The 26,789-nt window shown below is 43.4% G+C and overlaps 1 protein-coding gene across 1 annotated transcript in view; it reads right to left on the reverse strand.

Moving 5' to 3' along the window:
• Positions 1-26,789, reverse strand: part of scn5lab (sodium channel, voltage gated, type V-like, alpha b) — a gene marked incomplete at both ends in the record, with an annotated part of 143,496 nt that overhangs the window by 105,080 nt on the left and 11,627 nt on the right. Inside the window, 5 exons of the mRNA XM_080793847.1 lie at positions 4,767-4,830; positions 11,681-11,923; positions 16,228-16,319; positions 20,520-20,648; positions 20,752-20,832. Coding sequence (XP_080649973.1) covers positions 4,767-4,830; positions 11,681-11,923; positions 16,228-16,319; positions 20,520-20,648; positions 20,752-20,832 — 609 coding nt within the window. The remainder of the gene's footprint in view (positions 1-4,766; positions 4,831-11,680; positions 11,924-16,227; positions 16,320-20,519; positions 20,649-20,751; positions 20,833-26,789) is intronic.

Genomic DNA, 26,789 nt, shown 5'->3' on the forward strand with positions numbered 1-26,789 from the left:
TGGGGCTCCACTTGGAAGCTGCACCTCACTTTGTGTGAGGCGAGGGTTTCCTGCGAGCCGACACATCATGCCCCAATAGCAGCACTCTGTCTGACCAGAATGGAACAGAGCGCCTTCATTAGTATCCTTAACACTGACCCTGTTTGACCAGAATGGAGCAGAGCCTTCATTAGTATCATTAACACTGACTCTGTTTTGACCAGAATGGAACAGATTCTTCATTAGTATCACTTTAGCACTCCGGGCCGAATCTACCATATGGGCACTTTTGGGTTTTTAGTTTTTGTAGTTTTTTTGTGTGTGTGTTAGGTCAGGAGAGGTGATTCTGGTGCAATAAAATACGTGTGCATGTGTTTGGTCCGACACACTAAAAAGTCCGACAGGCATTAGTCCGACACTAGTCTCGCGTTGCCAGACTGTTGCCTCTAGCAATTTCCAAATGCTTTCATCATACATACTGTAGCTGTCATGAGTCAAATATGAGGCGGAATTGGAGACTCCTCCCCACTTCCGTTTCGTCTTTACAATTGCGCAAATCTATATCCTAATATAAATATAAATCAATCCAAGCATTATATAGCTTGTTGATTAGCAGAAAAGGAAATAAAAGATGTATCTCTAAAGACATTTTGAAATATATTTTCGAGAACGTAAATGGCAGCTTCCTTGTATTTCCAGACTCTGTATAGCATTCGGAGATTGTGAGAATACAGGCATATTTAGAATGTGTGCAGGGTTGAGTATGTTGAATCTAGTTTGCATTAATTCGATCTCTAATGGAGGATTTAGTTGACACAATGAAAAATACTGAATAGAGTACTGAACAGTGTTGATTTGGTCGACTAAAACTAAGACGGAAAATGTTCGTCGACTACCTTTTTTCACTGACGAAAACTAAATGAAAACTAAGCTATGATGACTAAAACTAAGACTAAATATACTGACAATTTCCCGACAACATACATTTTGTTCGGCTAAATCAACTGTAGATTTAGTCGACTAAAATGTTATGACATTTAGTCGACTAAAATTAGACCAAAGCTAAAACATTCCAGGTGACTAAAATGTGACTAAAACTAAATGTAATCTATATTCAAGAGACTATGACTAAAACTAAAATCAAAATATGCTGCCAAAAACAACACTGGTACTGGAGTCCTGGCATCACTCCCACCACGCCTGGGTCACAGTGTTGTGTGTTGTGTTGGAGTCCCCCTTGGCAAAGGCAGAACGATATAGATATATAAAAGCAAACAAACCACCCCGACAAGGTGTCGTTTATGTCAGTGGTTCCCAAACATTTTCATGACACCGCAGGCTAATTGACACTAATTAGCCTGCGGACCCCCATTTGAGAGATTCTCAACACGTTTAATTTCAAGGACCACACACACACACACACACACACACAGTCTGTCTGTTTGTGTAAGAGGTCTCTGATGGGGGGGGGGGGGGGGGGGGGGTGACACGTATACATGGCATTGACCAGGCATGTTTCATTTCATGGCACATGGAGCATGCATGTGGTTCACGCACGCATGGGTGAACATGTCACTTGAACTATAAGCCCCCGGTTCAATGACATGCCCAAGGGTCAAGGTTCAAGTTTATCCGTCAGCAATACCAATTTGCAAAGCGAAAAGGCACGTGAAATGCATTGAGCGCTAAACAAAACCAACACAGCAGCTACCGTGTATGTATATATATAGTCTCGACAGCGGTATTACTCAGGAGAATGCCATTACAACTATTAGAACATCCTTGAAAACACAATATTATATTACTTATTATATTACACTAGAGCGGTGCCCGTGTTGTGATGTCAGAATGGGCCAGCCCAGATCCATGTATGGAGAACTTTAGATAGCACTTTATGTAGACTTATATAACATTTTATACAGACTTATAGCATGTTACAGTACGTAGACAGCACTAGAATTGCTTCAGTCATAGCACTTTAGTATATGGTATTGTATAGTATATTATATGTATAGTTTATACATATAGTTTCATTATATATATTCCACTGTTATGTTCTTAGCTCACGCATGTTTCATGATAACTACTTTTTATGTATGTGAGGTATTGCCATGCTTTTTGTTCTTGCTTAATGTAAATTGCTCTGGATTAAGAGCGTCTGCTAAAATGCCTAAATTGTAATTGCAAATTGTAAATTGAGATATACTGTAGGGTGATTATAGAAGTAATAGCAAATGTAGTCCACGTGCTTTTCAAGAACCTGCTAAAATGATACAAAAAAAAATAGATATATCTAAACTACCTAAAAGTGCAACATGGCTAGGCTGGTCTTTTTCTAGATGTAGTGTTTGCTCGCTGACACCTCGGGAAGGCTCCGTTCCTCACTGCAAACATACGGAAATGTAACAGCACACCATGAGCCCCACACATGCACGCAAGCCACGCACGCGCGCGCGCACACACACACACACACACAATGCAAACATCACCAGATGAAACCCCAAACGTGTCAGGAGGACAGAGAGTGCGTGTGTGCGTGCGTGCGTGTCTCGGGGCACATTGAGGCAAAATGCTAAACTTGTGGAGACATCTGGCTGAAAAACGGGGTCAATGCGAGCTCCTGTTTACACACGCGCACACGCGCACACACACACACATACACACACACACACACACACACCCCGCTGACACGCCAATTTACCTCAATGTGCTGCGCATCTGGACATGTGCACCGTCAAAATATCAGCATTAACGTACATACCGGGATTATGAATGCACTGAGCATGCAAACATGTACCAAAATGTGATCGTATAGTTCTGTAATCAAATTGAAAATATCTTCCCCATATAAAAAATATGGGATTGCGTTTAGGAATTAGAGGGGCATGTTGTGCGCGTTTTTTTTTTTTTTTTACAAACCTTTCAAATCCGAGGTGAAAATTAAATAAGAAAACTGAATTAACCCATTCAGGACGGGGACCCCATTTGGTGCGTCATACTTTATATTGAAAAAATCGTGAAAACCTTTGAATATATTTCTTTCAACTCCCTGGAACCAAATATTGTCACATGGCTCGTCCGCGGCCAAATTAATCTACATGAAAAAGGTTGAGAATCACTGACACCAGAAACATATGTTTTTTTTTTTTTCCAGAAAACTGCTGTGAGGATTTAGAAGATAATTGTTCTCTTTTGAAATTGGCCTCAGGGTCTAAATGCCTTAACATTATGCGAAGAGGACTGTGTTTGAGGACATGACCACCACAACACACCGGGACCCGGCGACCCGCATCACACTATTGGGCACGTTGCACCGAGCAGGAGTCTGCCATGACAACAGCTACACCCCCCCCGCCCCCACCACCCCCGCCCCCCCCAGGCCCCAGTTGCCCAGTCAGGGCCCCCCCAGGGGGCCACAGGCGCGCTCCGTTTCTTTCCAATCCGTGTACCATGCAAAACTTGGCACACAACGCAGTGTTTGCCACGCTCGAGGGGATTTGGCACGAAACGTTAAATGTCACACACATGGGGCACTATAACAGTTTAGCACTACGGCGGTGTTTTAAGGACATGCAGCAAATGGACATACAGTATAATAACTCACTATAGACCATTGCATTGCTCTGAACAGCACATATAGCTAGTGCCGCCGGGCCGGGCGGCCATTTTCCGGATCCTACCTGATCCAGACCCCCATTCATATTTTTCTCCCCCCCCCCCCAAGCCATAGAGGTTTCCAAAAAAATATTTATATTGCAAACACGTTTCGCCCCCTCCGGGCTTTCTCAAGTTGAGAGCCCGGAGGGTTGTTGTTGAGTGGAGGGAGGGGGGGGTGGGGGTGGGTGTATGCCGGTTAAGTGCTAGCTCGCTAGAATTAGCCCACAGGCTAAAACAAGTCATCGTTGCTGGTGAGCAGAATATATAGCAACTTCTGCACGCACACGCACACACACACACACACACACACACACACACACACACACACACACACACACACACACACACACACACACACGCACACGCACACGCACACACACACACACACACTGTCACTGTCTTTGTCTCTCTCTCTCTACACAGACTCAGTCCTATATCTGTGACTTCCGTTCAAATGGAAACAACAGGATGAGGCAGCAGTTCACTAGCTGTTCATCCCTGCCCGACGCACGGTAGGCAAGAAGCAGGACTCTTTAGTCACGGTGCACATGGAAAACACAGAGACACGTGTTTCAAAAAAATTGAGCTTCAGCTGAGACAGACAGACAGACAGACAGACAGACAGACAGACAGACAGACAGACAGACAGACAGACAGACAGACAGACACTCGAAACAATCATCCACAATTACTCCTCATATGCGTTATAATAAATGTAATGTGTGTGTGTATATATTATATATCTTGTGTGTGTTTTTAAATAACCTATTTTTTTTTTTCTAAACTGTATAGTAAAAGAAAATGGGAGTTTTACTCGAGTTGTGACCCATACAAATTGTTCCGTGATCCTTCATGTATTGATCCTATATACATCATAGATGGTTAACCATCCGCAGTTCATGGAAGATTATAATGTATAAATTAAAGATATGGACTCACCCCGTATCATCAGATTATAATGTATAAATTAAAGATATGGCCTCACCCCGCATCATCAGATTATAATGTATACATTAAAGATATGGACTCACCCCGTATCATCAGATTATAATGTACACATTAAAGATATATGGACTCACCCCGTATCATCAGATTATAATGTATACATTAAAGATATAATATGGACTCACCCCGCATCGCTGCTATTCCCACAGATTAAGGCATCCTTGGCTCCCTCCACCTTGTAGAAGTTGTCTGCAATCAAAACAAATCAAACTTTGATTTAATTTCAAGGACCACCATGCCTCAGACCTGTAAGGGTCCATGTGTTAAACTGTCAGAGTTACAAACCTGTAAGGGTCCCCAGAGGGTCCCTGGACCTCAATTTTAGAACCCCCCCCCCCCCCCCACAATAATAGTAAAGGAATAAAACGGCTGCATTTCCTCAGTTTAGTCTCAGTGGTAACATTCTTCGTGTGAGCGTGTGAGATGAAGTACCTTGGTGATTATAATTCTGATGATCTCACAGATGACAAAGACATCCACGGACAACGGGGTGCAAACTGTATGCCTATAGCAAATATGCTGATGCGGAAATTCCATAAGTGCTTTAACCCATTCTGACCTGAGATCAGATTCATATACGAGGTTTCCACTGGACACACACTGGTCTGATTAACCCATTCTGACCTGAGATCAGATTCTAAAAAAATGTCAGTCGTTCTTCGATTTTTCAAAAAATAGCAGACCTACAAGCTCGTAGCGCGCCACTCGGTGGCGCGCTATGAGCTTGTAGATCTGCTATTTTTCAATAGCTAAAGCATAACATGATGCTAACACCAAAATGGGTTCCCGTTCAGAATGGGTTAAAGAAGTCAAGGTCTCACTTTTTAAAGCTTCCTGTAGTCCGTTGTAAACTTGTATACTGCTCACCTGTGGAGTAACTATACAAGGAAGGCGAGCGTGCATAAACTCAAGGTTGCATATAATGATGCATTGCGGTTGCGGTTGAGGGTATACCAAGATGACACAGTGCCAGCCAGCTGTTTGTTAATTTGGGGGCTTCCTACTTGGCAAAGCCCTTTTGAGAAACGTAGAATGTATGAATTCATGTGCCGGTTCGTTGAGTCTGGCAACTGTGTCATTATGATTTTAATAACCAACGCTGTGAAGAGTTCCAATCGGTTCTCTTCTACGACTTGGGAGACATTGGCGTAACAGCCTCTACAGACAGTATATGGTTTACATTTTATTGTTGGTTGTCTGTTTGCTTTTTATCTTATTTATTGTCATTTTGTATGTGATATGGACCCCGAGGCTGAAATAAAGTTTATACAAATAGGCCTGTTATAGGCAACACTGGGATTTTGATATATGGTCTCCATTATAATTTATATATATATATATATATATATATATATATATATATATGGGACAATGGGACCATTAACCTTTAACTGGGAATTACTGCATGAAGAAACCGGATTTGTAATAATGGATTCCCGCCATACTCGTGACCTCTGTCAGCTCTGACATGAGTAGAGTGCAACATCGCAGACACGCAGACAGAAGGAATAATAATGTGTTATGGGAAAACGTTTTTCTTTTTTTCTCTCCCCCCCAACATGCACATTGATTGGTCTTCCTTTGAAGGGGGCCAATAGCCAATAAAGGACGCCTGACGCGATTACAAACGACAGCGGACTTCAACCTCTCGGGTTTCAGAGGAGAAGCTTTTAGGAAGGTCGATGAGGGAGCCTGTGGAGGGGACAAATTTGTGTTGATGCCGTGATTGATGCATTACAGTAACGTACCGACTATTGCACAGTAACGTAAAGTACATGTACTACACTGCTGTACTTTTTGGAGTAGCTTATATGTGTGAGTTTGTGTGAATGTATCGAGATGTTTTTTATGGAGGGACAGACAGTAGGCTGACTGGGTATGGGGAGAGAGATGGGGGGGAAGACATGCAGTAAAGGCCGTCGGGACCGGGAGTCGAACCCGCGGCACATCACTGCCAGACTGGGTTACCAGCCAAGGTGCCTCTGGACCGCTGAGCCACGGCCCAGGCCCCAGAATCAAAGATTTTAGTAAAAAAAAAAAGTTCGCTCTGAAAGAATATATCTTCAAAGATTTGAGACACATTTTCACGATCTTTCAAAAATAGCAGATCGATCCACAAGCTCGTATGCTTGTAGATCTGCTATTTTTCCAATAGCTAAAGTAGAACGGAATGCTTAAAACACCAGGAGGGGTTCCCGTCCGAAATGGGTCAAGTATGCACTTTTGAATACTGAAGTATTATAATTGTTATTATTTTTAAATAAAATACTACACTGTAATGTAGTAATATCTGAACCCGGGAGTATTTGTACTTTGACTCGAGTACTATACTTCTCGTATGACCGCCGGCTACAGCCAACTGGAAATGAATAAATAGAAAGGTGCATTAGCCCCCCCCCCCCCCTCCATCACACACACACACACACACGCACGCAACACCATTACCGTTTATACAAAATAGCTTCTATTTTAAGACGCAAATCAAGAGCGGTGGGTGGGTAGGGGGGAGCTAAACGCTGCTTCACAGAGAGAAACGCAACACGGGCCGGGAACGACCGCGCACACGCACACACACACACACACACACACACACACACTCTCAGTGGGCCTCATCCAGTGTTATCTCCCTCCTGTCCTCAGCCTAACACAGGACACGGGGGGGGACCCTCGCAGTGGGCCAGGGGCCCCTTCAAGGGGCTCGACCAGGGGCCGTTGTTATGCCTAATGCACACTGCATGTCTGTGTACGGTGTACAATACACTGTGATTGGTCTGAAGTACAGTATACACTGTGATTGGTCAGAAGTGCAGTATACACTGTGATTGGTCAGAAGTACAGTACACTGTGATTGGTCAGAAGTTGGCCAAAGGTTGACGTGATGTACCTTAGTTGTTGTTGTTTCTGCATTCATATTTTTTTTATTGGTCTGTTAGAAAGACTACTGTATTTGAAGGCCCTATAGTAAAAGATACTGTTGAAAGTACCGTCTCCCGTCTTTCCACAAAACGATAACGGGGCGCTATGGGCTTATAGTTCCAAACATTGTAACTATCCCATTGAGATGGGGCCGATTCATGCTCCTATTTTACCGCTGTTTCGGCGCTGTAGTGCCGAAATTATTTCGGCTCGTCAGAAATTTTCAGTAGCACCGAAGAGCCGACTTTAGGACGGTACCCGGCCCGCCCCCCCAAACCTCAAATGACGTCACATAGTAGGCTCTACAGAGCCGAACCGACTTTTATTCGGCTCTAAAATAGGAGTATGAATCGGCCCATATAGAATGAGCACTTCCGCATTCCATTGCTACAATGGGAGTCAACGACGCTATAGTGTCGCCACCTCTCTTACTAGATCACTCTGCTCCATCTCTATACCCCTGAGGTTGGCCTTCAGTGTCTCTCTGACGTCGGAAGAATGGGGTCTTCCCAGGCTAACGCTGTCCCTCCTTCAGCTGTCCTCTCTACTACTAGCTGTATAGAGCAGCGTCTTTGGTATGCGGCCGTCGCAGGCATTCGGACAACATGACCTATACTGTACCCCCCCCCCCCCCTGGAGCTGGGCCTTGATGATAGGGGGGCGTGCAACGTGCTGGCGGGGGTGTCAGGTGGTTGGCCTTGGGCCGGATATATACCTGCATGTCTTATACCATTTTGGGCCGGAACCGATCTACAAGCCCATAGCGCGGCACCGAGTGCTGCGCTACGAGCTTGTAGATCTGGTATTTTAGAAAAATCGTGAAAATGTGGCACAAATCTTTGGATATATATATTCTTTCAGAGTGAACGTTTTAACTCAAATCTTTGCTTCTGAGAGGTTTCCTGGAACGACATATTTTCAGATGGGGGGGTCGGTGGCCAATTTCATATCTTTTTTGGGGTCCTTGACATGAAATATTGAGTACACCACTGATACAGAAACATACGTAGGTATTTCAGAAAACTGTCAGGATTTAGAAGACATTTTTTTTAAATGTCGACGTCAGGCCTAAATGGGTTAAACCGTGCAGCGATCCATGCAAAGATCGCTCGGTAGGTGTTGAGCGGCCGTGCGGTACGTCCTCTCACCACCCTCTCGCCTCCAGAGGGGTCGTTGCCCGACAGGTGCAACGACCGAGACTGCCACGTGTATAAGGCGGCCCAAGAAGCTGCAGCTTTCTTGTCGGGAGTGTGACTTTTCCTATACAGAGGCATAGCCTACGAGGCAGCACAGGGACGTGTGTGCACAGATAAGACATCAAAGATGTCCTTTTACCCGTCTGTATAAAACAACTGCCCTCTCCAGACCTGCAACGGATGAATGCAATTAATTTACTATGGTGGAAGAAATGCAAAAATGCCTCTCCTTTCCTTTCCATGCCATTCCGGAATTAAGGCAGCATTCAGGAGAATGAACTTGGAAAACGCGGAATGTTGTGTTGAACAAATTTGTTTAGGAAATCCATGTCGTCTCTCCAGTCTCCACTAGCTAAATAGTGCTGGTTTTTTGCGCCACCTGAAAATAGCCGATCTACAAGCTCTCTGTGAGCTTGTAGATCTGCTATTTGCTTTTTGTCAAAAAGTGCCCTCTTTTACGGGATTTCAGCCCCTGCCCCCTCTAACATTGAAGATACTGTTAACTGATGATTAATGCGTGTACCGTCACTGTCAAGAGCGTAATGTTGATTACCCGCGCAGGACTGTGTTGGCAGGTGTCACGTTTAGACGGACATGTTTGTGGGCCACTCAATTGAATCCTTGATCGCCTCTTGTCTTGATTGTTCCAACATGACCTCATGGGCCGCTTATATGCTCGATAACAGGCTCGACGCCATGAGGCCCAAAGCTTATTGATACCGCATGGATGTGAACTCAATGCATTTGTTATCGAGTTTGTAACGGTTTTCGAGCTCCATTCCTAATCACCATTAAATCATAAACACAATACCTATCACTAACCTAAAAAAAACACTAAAGAAAACCTCCATATACCTCCGTGACCGCCACGAGTCCCCCACAGCACGTCAGAGAGATGTTATTTTAACCATATTATGTTCACTGCTTCAGTGTTTTGTCGACTAAATCTACAGTTGATTTAAAGTTGTTGGCAGAACTTCATAATGGTAATGGCTGATTTCGAGCTGTGTGCCGAACACAGCCGATCTACAAGCTTTTACTGGATCTCTACCCCCACCCAACATTTTAGCCTATAGTTTTTACGCGTTGACAAAATTGTCAATACATTTAGTCATATAGTTTTAGTCATCATATAGCTCCGTTTTTTACGTAGTTTTATCTATTATGGAGTCAAGACGCCAAGCAGTGACGTGCCCAACGCCCTCAGAAGGATACTGTCGGTATGACAAGACTTCCACGCACGTGTCCCACTGAGCACTTCTCATACGCCCATGTATGGGCATTATGGGTCGGACTGGCCGGGGGCAACGTTACACATTTCAAACCACCAAACAAATTCCATGATTTTAAATACTTTTTTACTTTTAGTATATGCGTGGCGACGGTATTGTGAGCCTATTGTGGTCTATCTTCACTATACAGTCTGTGAAAGCAGGGGCCCTTTGGGGGAGGGGCAGCCAGTCACAGACGCTGTTCTTCTTCGACGTGTCACATACCGACGATGACATGAACGAGAGGAGACCGGATAACATGAAGGAGAAATGTATGCTAGCTGGAGGAGAGAGGAGAGGAGGAAAGACCATGCTTATGCTGCCCGGAGGAGAGAGGAGAGGAGGAGAGACAGAACAAACAAACTGTTTATTGGGTTCTAATCTTCCTGTCAGCGCCGCTGCCCTGAACATGTAAGTGTTGTTGTTAGTAGAAATAAACCCACGATGGCCTGGGCCATGGCTCAGTGGTCCAGGCACCTTGGCTGGTTCGACTCCCGATCCTGACGGCCTTTTACTCTCCCCCCCCCCCCATCTCTCTCCCCATTTCCTGTCAGCGTACTGTCTGTCCCTCCATAAAAAATATTAAATAAAAGGCGAAAGCCACTAAAAAACAAACACTTAAAGAAATAGACGCAAGCACCCGAGAGGAAGTGGACTAGGAAAGGGGAGGAGCATGGCGCGTGCACGCACACACACACACCACACAGCCACACACCACACACACACAGACAGAGTAACAGCGAATGTGACAGTGAAGACAGGCAGTAGCTTACATGATGCAGGCCTGTCACGCTATGTGTGTGTGTGTGTGTGTGTGTGTGTGTGTGTGTGTGTGTGTGTGTGTGTGTGTGTGTGTGTACACGTGCGCACGGCACGCATGTGTCACTTCTCGTATGCATATCGCCTGAACTGCTTGTTGTGCCTTTTGACAAAATAAACCCTAACAGCCTGACAACAGTGTGTGTGTGTGTGTGTGTGTGTGTGTGTGTGTGTGTGTGTGTGTGTGTAGTGGCTGACGTCATTACTTAAGCACGCTGCCAACTTGACATTGTCCAGTCCATTTAGGAAATACCAATCTCTCGCACGCACGCACGCACGCACGCACAGACTCATTGTTGACTCGCCATACAAGGCACTGTCCGTCAAGTCAAATGAAAGTTTACATCAAATAACATCTCTTAAATCATAAAAAAATAAAATACTCGGGTCACAATTGGTCCGAGACCCAAAGACGGGTCCCGAGTGGACGACGCCCTGTATGGGAATCAGTTAACGTATTAAATGTACAGCAGTGGTTCACTGTAAACGTATTAAACGTATACAGCAGTGGTTCACTGTATGGAATCAGTTAACGACCCACAGGGGTCCTTGAGGGAGTTCCAGGGGGTCCCCAGCTAAGTGATAGTTAGTGCGCGCGTGTGTGTGTGCGTGCGTGTGTATCTTATGTGCGTGCGCGTCTGCGTCAATTTAACAAAGGTGCAGACGATCAGAAATCAGCAGAGAGTGAGCGACGTTTGCGCTATACTATGTATGCTGAATTGAAGTGGACTCGGCACTTTTTCTTTGTCTCCCTGGAGACAGGGAGTTTCCGAGGCTATACTGGTTCAGTGCATATAGGCATGCATTCGTATATAATATATATATATATATACATACCTTCGTTCTGGACAAAGTCCTTCATGTTGCTCCAGGTCCGGTTGTTGCAGTAGAAGGAGGCGTTGAGCGCCAGCGAGCCGTTGACGCAGTGCGCCGCCGAGCGGACGCACTTCTGCCGCAGGTTGCCCATGAAGAGCTGCAGGCCGATGAGGGCGAACACGCTCAGGCAGAACACCGTCAGGATCATCACGTCCGCCAGCTTCTTCACCGACTGGATGAGCGCTCCCACGATGGTCTTCAGGCCTGGGCGAGCGCGCACGCGCACACACACACACACACACACACATAGTAATAAATGCCCTAGAGGTTAGAGTCAAGAATGTGCCAGAAGGTCGTGAATAAATGAATATCCCTATAGGCGGGAGGCATACTATGGTCCGACTGAGCATTGTTTCTAAGCAGTGTTGTTTTCGTCGACTAAAACTAAGACGAAAAATGTTCGTCGACTACCTATTTTCACTGACAAAAACAAATGGAAACTAAATGAAAACTAAGCTACGATGACTAAAACTAAGACTAAATATACTGACAATTTCGTCGACAAATTAAAAACTAGACTAAAATGTTAGGAAGGGAGTGGTGGACAAGAGATCCAGTACAAGTCATTTTACATTTTTGTAAAAACTTTGAGTGTAAAAACACTCATTACGATGGCATCAAGACCCGCCAAAATACATTTTAGTCGACTAAATCAACTGTAGATTTAGTTGACTAAAATCTTATGACATTTAGTCGACTAAAACTAGACTAACACAAAGACATTCCAGGTGACTAAAATGTGAGTAAAAGTCCAAAGTTTCAGTCCAAAGACTATGACTAAACTAAAAAAGAAATTTGCTGCCAAAAACAACACTGTTTCGAAAGGAGCATTGGTCCGAGGTGCGTTGGGGGTCGGGAGAGGTTAGGTTTAGGTGTGCTGCCCCGGGAGGGAGGTTAGGGTGAGGGGTTTGAGGTAGGTTGTCGTTCGGAACCAATACTCCGTCGGACCAAACGCATGAACCGCCCCATATAGGCTCCGGTTCTTCCGCCAAAACAGCCGATCTACAAGCTCACGACGGGTCGCAAAACACATCACATCTCAGCACGCTGTGAGCTTGTGGATTGGCAATTTTCTTTTGCTAATGTACTCGACCATGTCATTTAAATAATTGGCTGCTGTGGAGGGGGAGAAAAAAAGCCAAAAAAATGTGAGTCCCAATCAATCGAGACACAGGACGAGCTCATAGTTCTAATGATTTCTTCCAATCAGGTTTCCCAGACATGGATCAAATGAGCTTTATATTTGACAGATTTCTTCCAGACACGACGGTGTCGATGACGCACTATACGTCAGTGGTTCTCGACCTTTTTCTGGATGAGGGCCTACTTGAAAATGTTGATAGTGTGCGCGGCCCACTCGTCTGGCCACTTAACGCGGCCGCCGATAGGCCGTGCATGCGATTTTCAGAGCATGTTTATTTGAATGAAAAGAGTGTTCCAATTAATGGAATCACCGTAGTATACTTTAGGTTCCTATATTGGTGTCGCTAAAATAAAAACAATGGTCAAGGTTTTAAAGAAACGGAAGAAGAAAAGAGGTCTTATACCTTTACCTTTTCTCATTATCATGACAATTCGCCATTACATTTTGTCAGCCTTGATTTGTCCATGACTGAATAACCAGCAGTCTCTTTCTGCTTTGTTCCACCTTGTTTATGTCGAATTTGCTAAAACATAATTTTTTAAAGAAAATTAAATAACTAAAAACAAACCCATGCTGCACCTGTGATGTTCCTTTTTTTTACTGAAACAAAGTTTAAAATAAGAATTGAATGCACAGAATATCAATACGAAGCAAATTAAAAACCTGTTATTTCAATGGTAGTTGATGGAGAGAAAGGATTTTTGTCCAGCCACGAAACGGCATTCAACTCAATTCAGCCCCATTAGCTGTTCTAAATTCAAGGAAAATTTCGCCAAACTAGGATTAGACATTTTGTCAATCGTTTCCAAACTCTTTGGTCCATGACTTGGAAACTGATGTCAGATTGTCCACTTAGTACAGCTCAGTACTAATATTAAAACAAAACAAATATGTCATACAGTATATACTCATATTACAACAACAATGAACAGGCATTGAAATATGACTGGTATCAGATGAAAACCGCACAACTACACATCTAGAATAGTTCTCAGATTCTTTGAAATGAACAAACACATTCTCACATGCATGAAGTCAAACGGGTGAGGGCTGGGGACGAAATTAATCAACCAGACGTCACTATTTACATTTTGGGAGTATATAGCCTACCTGCAACAGTATACGCACAGGTCTCGAATGGATGTGTACTTTGCAGAGAGACCAAATCAAACGCTGACATTTGGTGACCCATGTTGTCACTAATAAAAGTGGAATTATGTGACCAGATTTGACTGAGAGCCTGCCATCGTACAAACTCCAGCTTTTCACCAGAGGAGAAAAACTGAATTTATTTATATTTTATCCAAAATGAGTCAATAGCACAGGCAGACTCTTCACATACTAGAGCATGTCTGAAATAAACATCAGAGCTGAAATCGACAATATTAAATAAATGCTTATAAGTATAGCTATAAGTGTAGTCCACAGAAGTGAACCTTTCAAGCCATATCTCAAAACTGGTGCGTCAAACTGAACAACCAATATGTCAATTTGAAGCTATGAATCCCTGCTTTCATAGGACATGAAAAACAATCCAATGGCAGTCCCTCAGTCAAATGTGGCCACATTATGTTGAATAATACAGTGGTTCCCAAACATTTCTGCCCGTGGCTCCTCACAAATAATCCTATTTGAACTGGATATATACCCCCACCCTGACAAGCACTTTGGAATGTAGGAGTTATATTTTGTTTGGCAAAAATTACAATTTACAATTTAGGACATTTTAGCAGACGCTCTTAATCCAGAGCAATTTACAGTGAGCAAGACATTGAGCACGGACGTCAGGAAAACTAAACTGAACTGTGTGGACATGTGAGGTTTTCATGTGTCGCCAAACATCATTCATAAAAAACGTACAATCGAAAACAGACCATAAAGCAACGAAGAAAAACGTTCACATTTGAGAGACGAGTCAACGTAAGACACGGTAAGTACATGTGGAAACCAAACACGACACGACAAACATACAACAAGGCAAACCCATCACCACAAACAAAACAAACAAACAAACAAACAAACAAACATTATTTAAATGTTTTAAAACTGATTAAAATAGATCGGATTCATTGGAAGCAGACGCTACAACTGTCACTATAACAATTCAGTACTGCGATCAAAATTTCACTCGTCTGATTCGTATCGTATGTTGTGCTTTCTGGACACATTGCTAATGTAGCGTGTTCAGGATAATGTCCATGGAATATGATTGTGACTACTGTTATAAACATGCTTCATTCATGGTTATAACGGCACCAGAGCGTCATGATTATGAACTTTGGGGAGTTCAAGTTGTACTCTGTCACGCGACAGTTTTGCTTGCCGAAAAGCAACATATCTCGTCCAGTCGTGAGACAGAGCACAATTTAGGCGTTAGCGTGATTGAATAATGTCCATAACATGCTACTCATGGCCTGTTATGGACAATGCTAATATTAGAATGCAGAGTGGTACACAGAGGCTGGCCAAGCTGTCAGTCAAATATTGAAATGTGCGTTATGCTCGTTTTCCAATATGGCTTTTCTTCAGTCACTGTCTTATTGTCTAATGGGGGAAAATAGTTACGTAGTTAAGTAAATGTGGCATGTTAGCACTTAGCACGTTTGCTAATTTTGCTAACAGCCGCCTTCTCTTCCAAGGTGGATGCTAATGCTGCCAACAAACCACGTAAACTTGTCAATAATTTTCCATGCTAGCTGACAATATGTGTGAAGAAAAATATCCAGCCGAAGTAAAAAATAAAAATAAAAAAAATCAAACTTTAACATCTGATTGCTGCAATAAAGCCACAGATGGATAAAGTGTCACCAAAAATCCCTAGAATAATGAAATAGCATTGTAGCTATTTGACAATGACTAGAGATCAATTGAGTGATCATCTGCTCATCATTGGGTCATTCTGTAGATTTCTGTGCTGTTGTTGAATTGTGCCACTAATCCTCTGACGTCCACTCAGTATTTAGAAATAAAGAAACATTGAAAAAACAATTTAGTGTAGCAAGTATGCCGTGCAGTCATAGTGAATACAACTTCGTAGTGTATACATACTATGTAAGTGCATACATGCAAGTGCATATTAAGTCTTACTATATGCATACTTAGTGCATACTAATCTTAAAGCAGACTAAGTCTTAGTATGCATACTAAGTGCATACAAATCTTAAAGCATACTGCATGTTAGTATGCATATCGAGTGCATAGTAGCATACTAGTAGTGCACACTAGTTAGCATAGTGTTTTTGTGCCGCATACTAGTTAGTGCATGTTTAGTATGCGCACACAGCCATTCAGGGAGTTCCTCCGTGCGTCGGGGCGGGCGGGCGGACGGACGGACGGATGGTTGGATGCCACAACCATTCCTCACCTGGGATGACCGAGATGGTTTTGAGTGCTCGCAGCACCCTGAACGTCCGCAAGGCCGACACGTTACCCAGGTCCACAAACTCTGTCACATACCTGCAGCCGGTTGAGCCGGCCGGGAGACACCAAACACACACACGCAGACACGCAGAGACACACACAGAGAGACAAACACACACACACACATACACACAAGAGGTATGACAACAGTGACGCCAACAAGCCAACAGAGAGTGAGGGAGGAAAAGATCTGGAGAGAGAGAGAGAGAGAGAGGTTGACGGAGTAATCACCGCCCTGCAATTGGTCAAAAAGAAGTAGGAAGTGGCGGGGCGTGGGTGAGGTTTCTGTGGAGACTGCGACACACGGCAGAGCTCAGGCGACACAATGAGGAGACATTTAAACAGCGGACGTTTATATATACACAACATGTCATCATCGTCGGGTACGTGGTGTATACGTGCCCGGCGTATATAGCGCCTCCTTGTGGCCGGGGGCCTTACCTGGGATGACCGAGATGGTTTTGAGGGCCCTCAGCACCCTAAAGGTTCTCAGAGCCGTGAGGTTCCCTACTTTGATAAACTCTGTTAGCATCCTGCAGCGGAGGGGGTGGCGGGCGGGGGGGCGCGTGGTATAAACCACAACGTATACGCCCACACACACACACACACACACACACACACACACACACACACACACACACACACACACACACACACACACACACACACACACACACACACACACACACACACACACACACACACACACACACACACACACACACACACACAGGTTTGGAAGAGGGTTAGCGAACACACACACACACACAGAGGAAGAGAGAAAGATGAGAGATCAGGGTTATTAGAGTTGAATCTATGACAACTTTAAGCAAACAACGAAAACGTAGTTTTGTTTTTTGCGTGTCTTAAAGTACCAGGTAGGGATGCACGATTAATCGGTAGCATAATCGGAAATTGGCCATATACGGTATGGGCCATAAGAAATGCCATATCAGTATCGGAATGGTCTCAAAATAAAATTATTTCATTCGGTTTTCACCAGCATATTTTTTTAAAGGAAAAAGCCTTGAGAAAAAGTGTCCAGTACCTCTAGTCTACAACAAGAGCCAAATCATCACGATGTAAAATCTTAAGTTATCTTCAGTAAAAAAATAAACTTTTATTTTTCTACATTTAATTTGTGTACTCATCTCATTCGGTAGTCTTTCAAAAAGTCTTTCTGAAAACAGACACTTGGAAAAGAGTACAGGCTATTTATAGATTGATTGAATATCGGAATCGGTCAGATATGACCCTGCAAAGAATCAGAGATCGGACATCGGTCATAATTTCATAATCGTGACCTGGTAAGACACGCAAAGAGTCTTTAAAAATAAAAAATAAAATAAACCACAATAAACCAAAACCCCGGGAATTGAAAATAAAAAGTACAAAAAAAAGAGTTCTATATCAATCTATATCAAGTCATACATAATTCAGACGACAATAAAGAGGAGGGGCCTAATACGCATGAATTAACCATGCGATGGTTAACATTTGTATAACTTGAAATGTAACAAACCTGTCTGCTTATATTGACATAATATATGTAAATACTTCTACTACTACTACTACTAGTACTACTACTAATATCACACACACACACACACACACACACACACACACACACACGCACACACACACGCACACACGCACACGCACACGCACACCCGCTTTTTTTATATTGTCATAACATTGAAATTAAATGACCAATAATTGTCATGAATTCTATTTAGAGAAGAAGGCGATTAATTTAAATGTCTAAACCAACCACTAGCCTCTCCCAGCAGATCCAAGGCAGACAGTCCCACAGGGACCTGCCCTCGAACAGGTTCAGATTCAATCAGAGCGTATACATGAGAGCCACAATGGCGCCATGCAGTCAGTTATACCAGACAGTGGCATTGTGGTTAGAGCACTTAGTTCCCAAACGTTTTCATGTCAAGGACCCCCAAATTGACAATCATTAGCCCCGTGGACCCCCCATTAGAAAATATACGCCAGGGACCCACCGTAAGAGAATATTTTTTAGGGCTCTAGCATGTGATTCTCAACCATCCTCCCTGCTTGGCACTCGGCATCAATGGGTTGATCAAAGGGCTCGCGCACACATTTTGTATAATGGGTCCCTACATTTTTGTTTTTCATTATTATTATTATTAGTTCAAAACATTTTCTAAGAAAATATTTCCCAAAAAGCAAAAACTTCTCATGAATTAAAAAACAAACTCAATGTTTTTTGGGGGTTTTTTCTAGTAATTTCATGAACAAATAAATGCAAAATATTCAAAATATTCTTTGGAGTAAGTACTGCAAAATATGTATAAATCTACAAGCTCACAGCAATTATCGACGCATTGTGAGGTTGTAGATCTGCGACAAAAAAAAAATCACTAGTTTGGGAGTTTGAGAACCAAAGATGTTAGATAGCTGCTGCCATTAAAGATCATATTACAACTGATTATTTAAAGGAATAGCATGTAAGTTTGACCATGTGTTCACATAACAAAATAACTACACATTAATGTGTAGTTATTTTGTTATGTAAACACATGGTCAAACTTACATAAGGCGCCTGACACATATAAAAGACAGCTGTCTCCTCGGTATGTCTCCTGTGTGTCGCACGGCTCGCAATGCATTTATGGGCGCCGTATACACGACACTTATTAAAACGAAACCGCTCTCTCTGTTCCGCGGGGAGAGGGGGGGGGGCAGAGCAGCTCGCAATTGACCTATAGCTAAGCCCCTCCCCAAACTGTTTATCATAATAGTCTTCATTATGATAAAACATTGTTTAAAAAAAAAGAAAATGTCACGCTCATATTCTTCCAGTGCATAAACATATGGCAGGGCTTGCTGACGGATTTGGAAGAGATTTTGAAGGTCTGGTAAAAAAAAAAGAAATGAACCAGTATTTAATGTGTAAAATCCATGATATTTACATTGGAATGAATGAGCCCGGCTGGAAAGTGTCCAAGTGGGAGTGTCTATTGTGGGAGAGGGCGGGGCTTAGCTAAAGGTCTAAGTGTAAAATCAGTCATTACGACGGCATCAAGGCCCGCCAAGATTTTAGTCGACTAAATCAACTGTAGATTTAGTCGACTAAAACTAGACTAACACTAAAGCATTCCAGGTGAGTAAAATGTGATTGAAACTAAATGAAAACTATTGACATTGTCATGTGGTTGTGACAAGACAAGCTAGATTGCTCCCTGACTGTCTTCTGCCCTCCCCCCAATCTTGTCTAACCTTTCACTTTCTGAACTTGAATGCAGACTAACGCTTGCTCTCTTCTCTGTCATATATGAGTGTGCCAAAAATCACCTGGCACATGCACGCCCATTAATTAAATTAAAATCACCTGGCACATGCACGCCCATTAATTAAATTAAAATCACCTGGCACATGCACGTAAAATCACCTGGCACATGCACGTAAAATCACCTGGCACATGCACGCCCATTAATTAAATGAAAATCACCTGGCACATGCACGTAAAATCACCTGGCACATGCACGCCCATTAATTAAATGAAAATCACCTGGCACATGCACGGCCATTAATTAAATTAAAATCACCTGGCACATGCACGCCCATTAATTAAATTAAAATCACCTGGCACATGCACGCCCATTAATTAAATTAAAATCACCTGGCACATGCACGCCCATTAATCAAATTAAAATCACCTAGGACATGCACGGCCATTAATTAAATTGAAATCACCTGGCACATGCACGCCCAATAATTAAATTAAAATCACCTGGCACATGCACGCCCACAACGTGCGTCTCCTTCTTCCCGCATGCTGCTACACTAGCATACAACAACAACAACCGCGCGACATGCTTGCAGATCAACAGTTGGCAAATAAAAGCTAAAAGACTGGCAACTAACAGCGAGCAGCTGACGGGCGGCTAATAGCAGATATTTAACAAGCTGTATCGCTCTCTCTGTGTGTGTGTGTGTGTGTGTGTGTGTGTGTGTGTGTGTGTGTGTGTGTGTGTGTGTGTGTGTGTGTGTGTGTGTGTGTGTGTGTGTGTGTGTGTGTGTGTGTGCGCGCTCGCAGCACGCTTGTGAGGAGAGGTGACTTATGTGTCCTGTCCCGCCAAATGTCCATGTGACCACAAGAAGACCCCTCCAGTTCAAGGACACACATCATCCAGTGTGCGTGCGTGCGTGCGGCGAGCAAATTTGCGTGCACGTATCTGTGTGTGCGTATATGTTACTCACGCCATGACGATGACACTGAAGTCCAGCCAGTTCCAGGGGTCTCTCAGGAAGGTGAAGGGATCGATGCAGAAGCCCCTGGCCAGGATCTTTATCAACGACTCGAACGTGTAGATACCTGTGAACGTATACCTGAGAGAGAGTGAGAGAGTGAGGCAGGCAGACAGACAGACAGACAGACAGACAGACAGACAGACAGACAGACAGACAGACAGACAGACAGACAGGTACTTACTCGAGGTACTTGGCCCAGTAGGCGGGTTCAGACATGGCCATGAAGCAGCAGTTAGTGAGAATGGTGCACATGATGATGAGGCTGAAGATCGTAAAACACCTCGTTAAGGAAAAGAATACACGCCGTATAGCCTTTTATAATGTCATTCTGTATATATAGCAGACATGTTTGTAGTCCTATTTGAACACACCTCTGTTCTGTCTATGGCATGTCCGAACTACAATTTAAAATCAAAGAATACCAGCACTCACGGAATTGTCCTTAAAGGCACTTTTTTTTCTTCATAAGGTAGGTATGCTGCAGACAAACAGCCAGAAGCCTTCGTCAGCGTTGTAACTATACAACTACAATTCCCAGAATTCACAACAGAGTTGGGAGAAACGGTATACGCATTACACTTTGACTAATTTACTGCTGGTACAAAAATCCACTCCCTGCCAGCGATTTTTACCCGCTGACCACTAGATGGTGCTGTTGGCTCAGGAGCGCCACGGTTTTCAAGCCGCACCGGCTCTATTTTGAAGTGACACCAGGCACATTGTGTGCTTCCGGTAGCAGGGAATCATTTCAGGGTTTGCACGTCACACGCATTCGTTGTGACCACAACCGCTGATCCCGCGAGGTCGCGATATTATTTCTTTATTGAGCCCGTAAATCATGGATGTTCTGTATGATCTCTCAATCTGAGCATCAACTCCAATAGAAACGCCACTTTAGATTGTCGCTAAAGATAGACTGGATGAAGGAAAATGATCGATTGACGTCACCAACGTGGAAGAAAAGCTTTGCCGGTAAAAGTCATTATTAAACATTATAAACCTTTATCTCGTCCGATCTCGCCCTATAGGCGATATCATGTGACCATAAATGTAACTCACCCAATCTCATCCTTAACAGAAAATAAGTTAAAGCTGCTATAAGCAATATTATATGTCCAAATTTTAATTTGGAAAAAATAGGAATGAATTGTTGTCACATTAAAAGGTGACAGGGGGTCTATTGTCCTTTCCGCACCCCCCTCCTCCTCCTCCTCCCCTCCCTCCCTCCCCAAACCCCCACCTGTCCCACAATCCTTTGCAGGTGAATAGACGGAGCTTTGAGGAAGAAATATCCCTTTTGTGTGTGTGTGTGTGTGTGTGTGTGTGTGTGTGTGTGTGTGTGTGTGTGTGTGTGTGTGTGTGTGTGTGTGTGTGTGCATGTGTGCCTGCGTGCGTGCGTGCAGAAGGAGAGAGAGACCGACAGATATCTCACTGTGAATTCCCGAGTATTAATTGAACTCCGACTGCGCCATTTGGTGACATTTGGAACACTCAAGAGAGTTATAAAGGGATTGATTAACCCATTCTGACCGGGCACCCATTTTGGTGTTGGCATCATGTTATGCTTTAGCTATTGAAAAATAGCAGATCTACAAGCTCATATCGTGCCACCGAGTGGCGCGATACGAGCTTGTAGGTCTGCTATTTTTGAAACATTGAGACATTTTTTAGAATCTGATCTCAGGTCAGAATGGGTTCATCAGACCAGTGTGTGTCCAGTGGAAACCTCGTATGAATCTGATCTCAGGTCAGAATGGGTTAAGACTGAGGATTTTACTGTGTGGGTGGTGGGCAGGCTATTGTCGTGGCCCTATTATTATGAGAGTCACCCACATAAGAAAAACCTCACAGTTACATAACAACAAAGAGAAAATATGATGAGTTTTACTTTGAAGATTCTAGAAGTCTAAAACTTTAACTCATTTTTCACCTAAACAAGATTACGCTTCACTTTTTTTTTGTGTCGTCTTTCTGTAAATATGACTCATCAGCTCACACTCATGCACATGCACACGCACACACACACACACACACACACGCACACGCACACACACAGGTGTGGACTAAGTACTCGGCACTCGCGTCTGTCACTTCATTAAAAGTGTTGATAATAGCATGTGTTTTTTTTTTGTGTGGTTTTATTAAGTGGTTCTCAGACTTTTTAGCTGCAACCTCCAGCAGTATATTAATACAGTGCCTGCAATTACCACTTTGACTCGCGAACACAAGTTAATTGGACTGTATAGAACAATTTCCCTCCCGTTCGCGAGTTACCCGGACGTTAGGTGACGCGTTTTGATGACGTCATCGCAAAAAAGGTCCGTCGCTCTGGTGTGCAAAGGGTTCTGGGAAAATGAGGCCAATGCAATACACTCGCAGCGCGCACCTTCCTTCTCCGCTCCGTTGTCGTGATCGCCACTTTGGAATATCTCTGAACACGACAAGCGATTACATCGTTTTAAAGTGGATTTTCATGACAAGCAACGCGGCCGTCGGTGCAGTGGCTCTTCAAATGTTATAGTGAAAACACGGCAGGGAGACCTCGAAAACGATTGTTAAATCACAGCATTAATGTGTTTTTCTCTTAATTACCAAAATAAACTACTACTACTACTACTAGTACTACTACTAGTACTAGTACAGTGATAGTTCGTTCCAAGGTCGGCATGACATTTAGAACACATAGGCGTAATTGAGTGGCCCATTTTGTTTAGTAGCACGTGTTATCAAATGTAATGTGCAGTCTGTGAATACATATGTCTTATACTGTTTATCTTAATCTGTCAGAGCTGAACATGAATTTTAACCGAATCCATGGCCTCTTGCCCAGTCGTCCAGGACATATTTGTTATTAACACGGGAAGGAGGGTACAGTATACCTCCAGGGAGTCAAAAGAATACAACAAAAAGATGAAATCAAGTGAGACACATCTCCGCATTTACAAATAAAATCCTCCACTTTTATACTATAACGCGGACCAAGCGGCCATGGCAAACATAATGAATTAATAAAGTGACGTATTTGCAAAAAAAGAAAAAAAAGAGGCTCCTTTGGGAGATTAAATTGTGTCTGCAGCTGCTGAGACGCCATCGAAACACCATCTCTAAATAAATCACCCAGCAGTCTACGCCTCGAGAGTGCCAGGTCTTAAACCATTCTAGGCGGGAACCCCTTTGGGTGTTTTAAGCATTATGTTCTACTATAGCTATTGAAAAATAGCAGCTCTACAAGCTACGAGCTTGTAGATCTGCTATTTATTTTTTTTAATCGCGGAAATGTGGCGCAAAGCTTTGAAGATATATTCTTTCAGAGTGAAAGTTTGTAACTCATGTCTTTGCTTCTGGGAGGTCAACATAATTATTTTCAGATGGGGGTCGGCGGCCAATTACATAATAATGCTGGGAGTCCTTGACATGGAATATTGAGCACCGCTGATATAGAAGGTATTTCAGAAAACTGTCGTGATTTAGAAGACATTTTTAAAATTTCGACGTAAGGTCTAAATGGGTTAAACACATCCGAGCTTAGACCCTGTGCCCAATTCATGATTACTAGAAATGGGGTCATAGCAGTCACTTTATCGGCCTCCTTTACCTACATTGGTGGCACCATACTAATAGAAGTGTAAATAACAGGGCTTTCTCCATGCAGTCTCCCTATGAATCTTTTTCTTTGTCACAAGTTTACAAAACGCCCCATAGTGAGTTTTAGCGAGCGTCGCCACGAATCCACACAGTTCTTATTGTGCAAACATATATATAAGCTTGGAACCGTTCCCAGGGGAAACGAGCATGACAAGCCCCCGTTTGGAAAAGTACACATTAGGCATTGCCAGCAAAAATGTTACATTTTTGACTATAGGTCCCTTTTCCCACTGGGAGGCCATAGTGTTGTATACCCTATAGTACTGGCTCACCTGCCAGTGAGGAGCCCCCACCGGGAGGACGTACTGTTGTATCCTACTGGCTCACCTGCTCCTCATGGCATGTATATATACTGCATGTACTATACAACTGCATGTTGTACAGTACATGCAACATGCAGTATAACGTGTGCATCTATCTGTGTTGCATCATGTAGTTTGTCAGTAGTGTGTACTTGTGTATAGCAGTGTACACAGCTTGTATTGCAGCTGCTTGGTGCACCTGCTCTTTTTAAAACACAAATATGTGCCTGACATTTTATCTGTTCCATTTTTAGATTGTGTGGAGCCTATACACACCTTTATTGCAAAATAAATTGCCAATCACGGCACAAGGTGTCGTGACGAGCTATTTTCCAAAGTGTGACATTGCAAGTATAAATGCCAGATTTTTTTCTTTTTTTTTTTTTTACTTTTTACTTTTACTTTTTACTTTATAACCCATTTCTTTCCCCCAGTCATAATCCTGGGCGCTACTCTCCCTCTGCCAACCTGGGGAGAGCCCCGAGCGGCGCTCATGGTTCCTTCAATGCATGAGGAGTCCTTGTTAAGCCGCTTCTTTTCACCTGACAGTAAAACACACCATCAGGCAATGGAAAACCCTCTGAATCCGTTCCCAATTGTCTAGGCTATAAAAGGCCGTTTTAGAAGTGACTAACACAGGGACAGCAGGGATGTGTGTGTTTTCAACGAGTCTAACATTCATTAGAAGGACAACATCAGTCACCATGAAGCAGGGACATGTGTTTTCAACGAGTATAACATTCATTAGAAGGACACGACAATATCAGTCACCAGAAGCAGGGACGTGTGTTTTCAATGAGTATAACATTCATTAGAAGGACACGACAATATCAGTCAGACAGTCACCAGAAGCAGGGACGTGTGTTTTCAAAGGGTCTATCATTATTAAAATGGAGTAAAATGGACACATGTCCTGCGGGGGGCCCTGGTATATGCCCAAATATATGCGCACGTCGGTCCGATCCGCGAACTAGAGGGCGCCTGAACCACTAGTTGATTATATATGAATTATGAATGAGTCCATTTAGTATCTAAATGCTCCGTCTGCGTGTGCACTGTTGTAATCCACGTAACTCGAGAACCGTTCACCCCACCGACTTCAAATCCGATGCACGCATTCCACCCCACTACAAGGATGGTGGAATGATGTTCTGACATCATTCTGACATCTGTATATAGACTCCATATTATTTGGACATGCCTGACAACGAACTCCATATGGGCATAAAAGGGACACAGGCATAATAATATATGGGTGGGGCATGCATTAGTACCGCTCTAGTTTATGTATATACTGTATAATGTATCAACAGAAAAAAAGTGTGCTTGATTGATTGCAAAGTATAACTCATAATATAGTTACCGGTAATAGTTGCAACCCAATTCGTCATGGCCTGCCTGTCCGCATTCAGCCCACAGACAACGTGTGTACATTCCCCACACACACACACACACACACACAGCGTGTGCTTGGTACAAACAACACAGGTGGGAGGCTGTCAGTCATCTATAAATGAATCATAATTACAGTCATTTGACATACAGTCTGCCTACACACACACACACCAAGCTGTGTCTGTGTGTGTGTGTGTGTGTGTGTGTGCATGCGTGACAATAAGGTTATAGTTAATAGTGCACGTAATGAGAGCTGTGTCCCCTGCATTAATGCGGTTAGCCTCTGCCTCTCTCTCTCTGCCTCTCTCTCTCTCTCTCTCTCTCTCTCTCTCTCTCTCTCTCTCTCTCTCTCTCTCTCTCTCTCTCTCTCTCTCTCTCTCTCTCTCTCTCTCTCTCTCTCTCTCTCTCTCTCTCTCTCTCTCTCTCTCTCTCTCTCTCTCTCTCTCTCTCTCTCTCTCTCTCTCTCTCTCTCTCCCCCCTCTCTCTCTCTCTGAATCCTGGCGTATTGTATTCTGGGGCCAACACAAAGTAATGTACGTTTATATTCTGCAAGTATATACTGTACTTGAGTTGGAGCAAAAAGTTGGACGTGGCCGAAATGACTTTTGGACCTGGACCTTGTCCGAAACGTGTCGAGTACATAATGTATATACATAATGGCCAAAACAAACATGCTCCCACAACAGACGTTCCAAACTCGCATGTTCCCGGCTGACCGTTTAGTTTTGCCTCCATCACCTTTTGCTAAAACCCGCCATGGCGTTAAATTGTGCAGTGCACTTTGGGGTCGGCCAGGCGTTTCAAATCGCCTGTTTTGTTGTCGGAGCTCGTTCCAACACGCGAGAACGGGCAGTATACTGTGGACTTTTGGAGCGTA

This window comes from Protomyctophum bolini (genome assembly GCF_963924005.1).
Source record: "Protomyctophum bolini genome assembly, chromosome: 21".
Lineage (NCBI taxonomy): Eukaryota > Metazoa > Chordata > Actinopteri > Myctophiformes > Myctophidae > Protomyctophum > Protomyctophum bolini.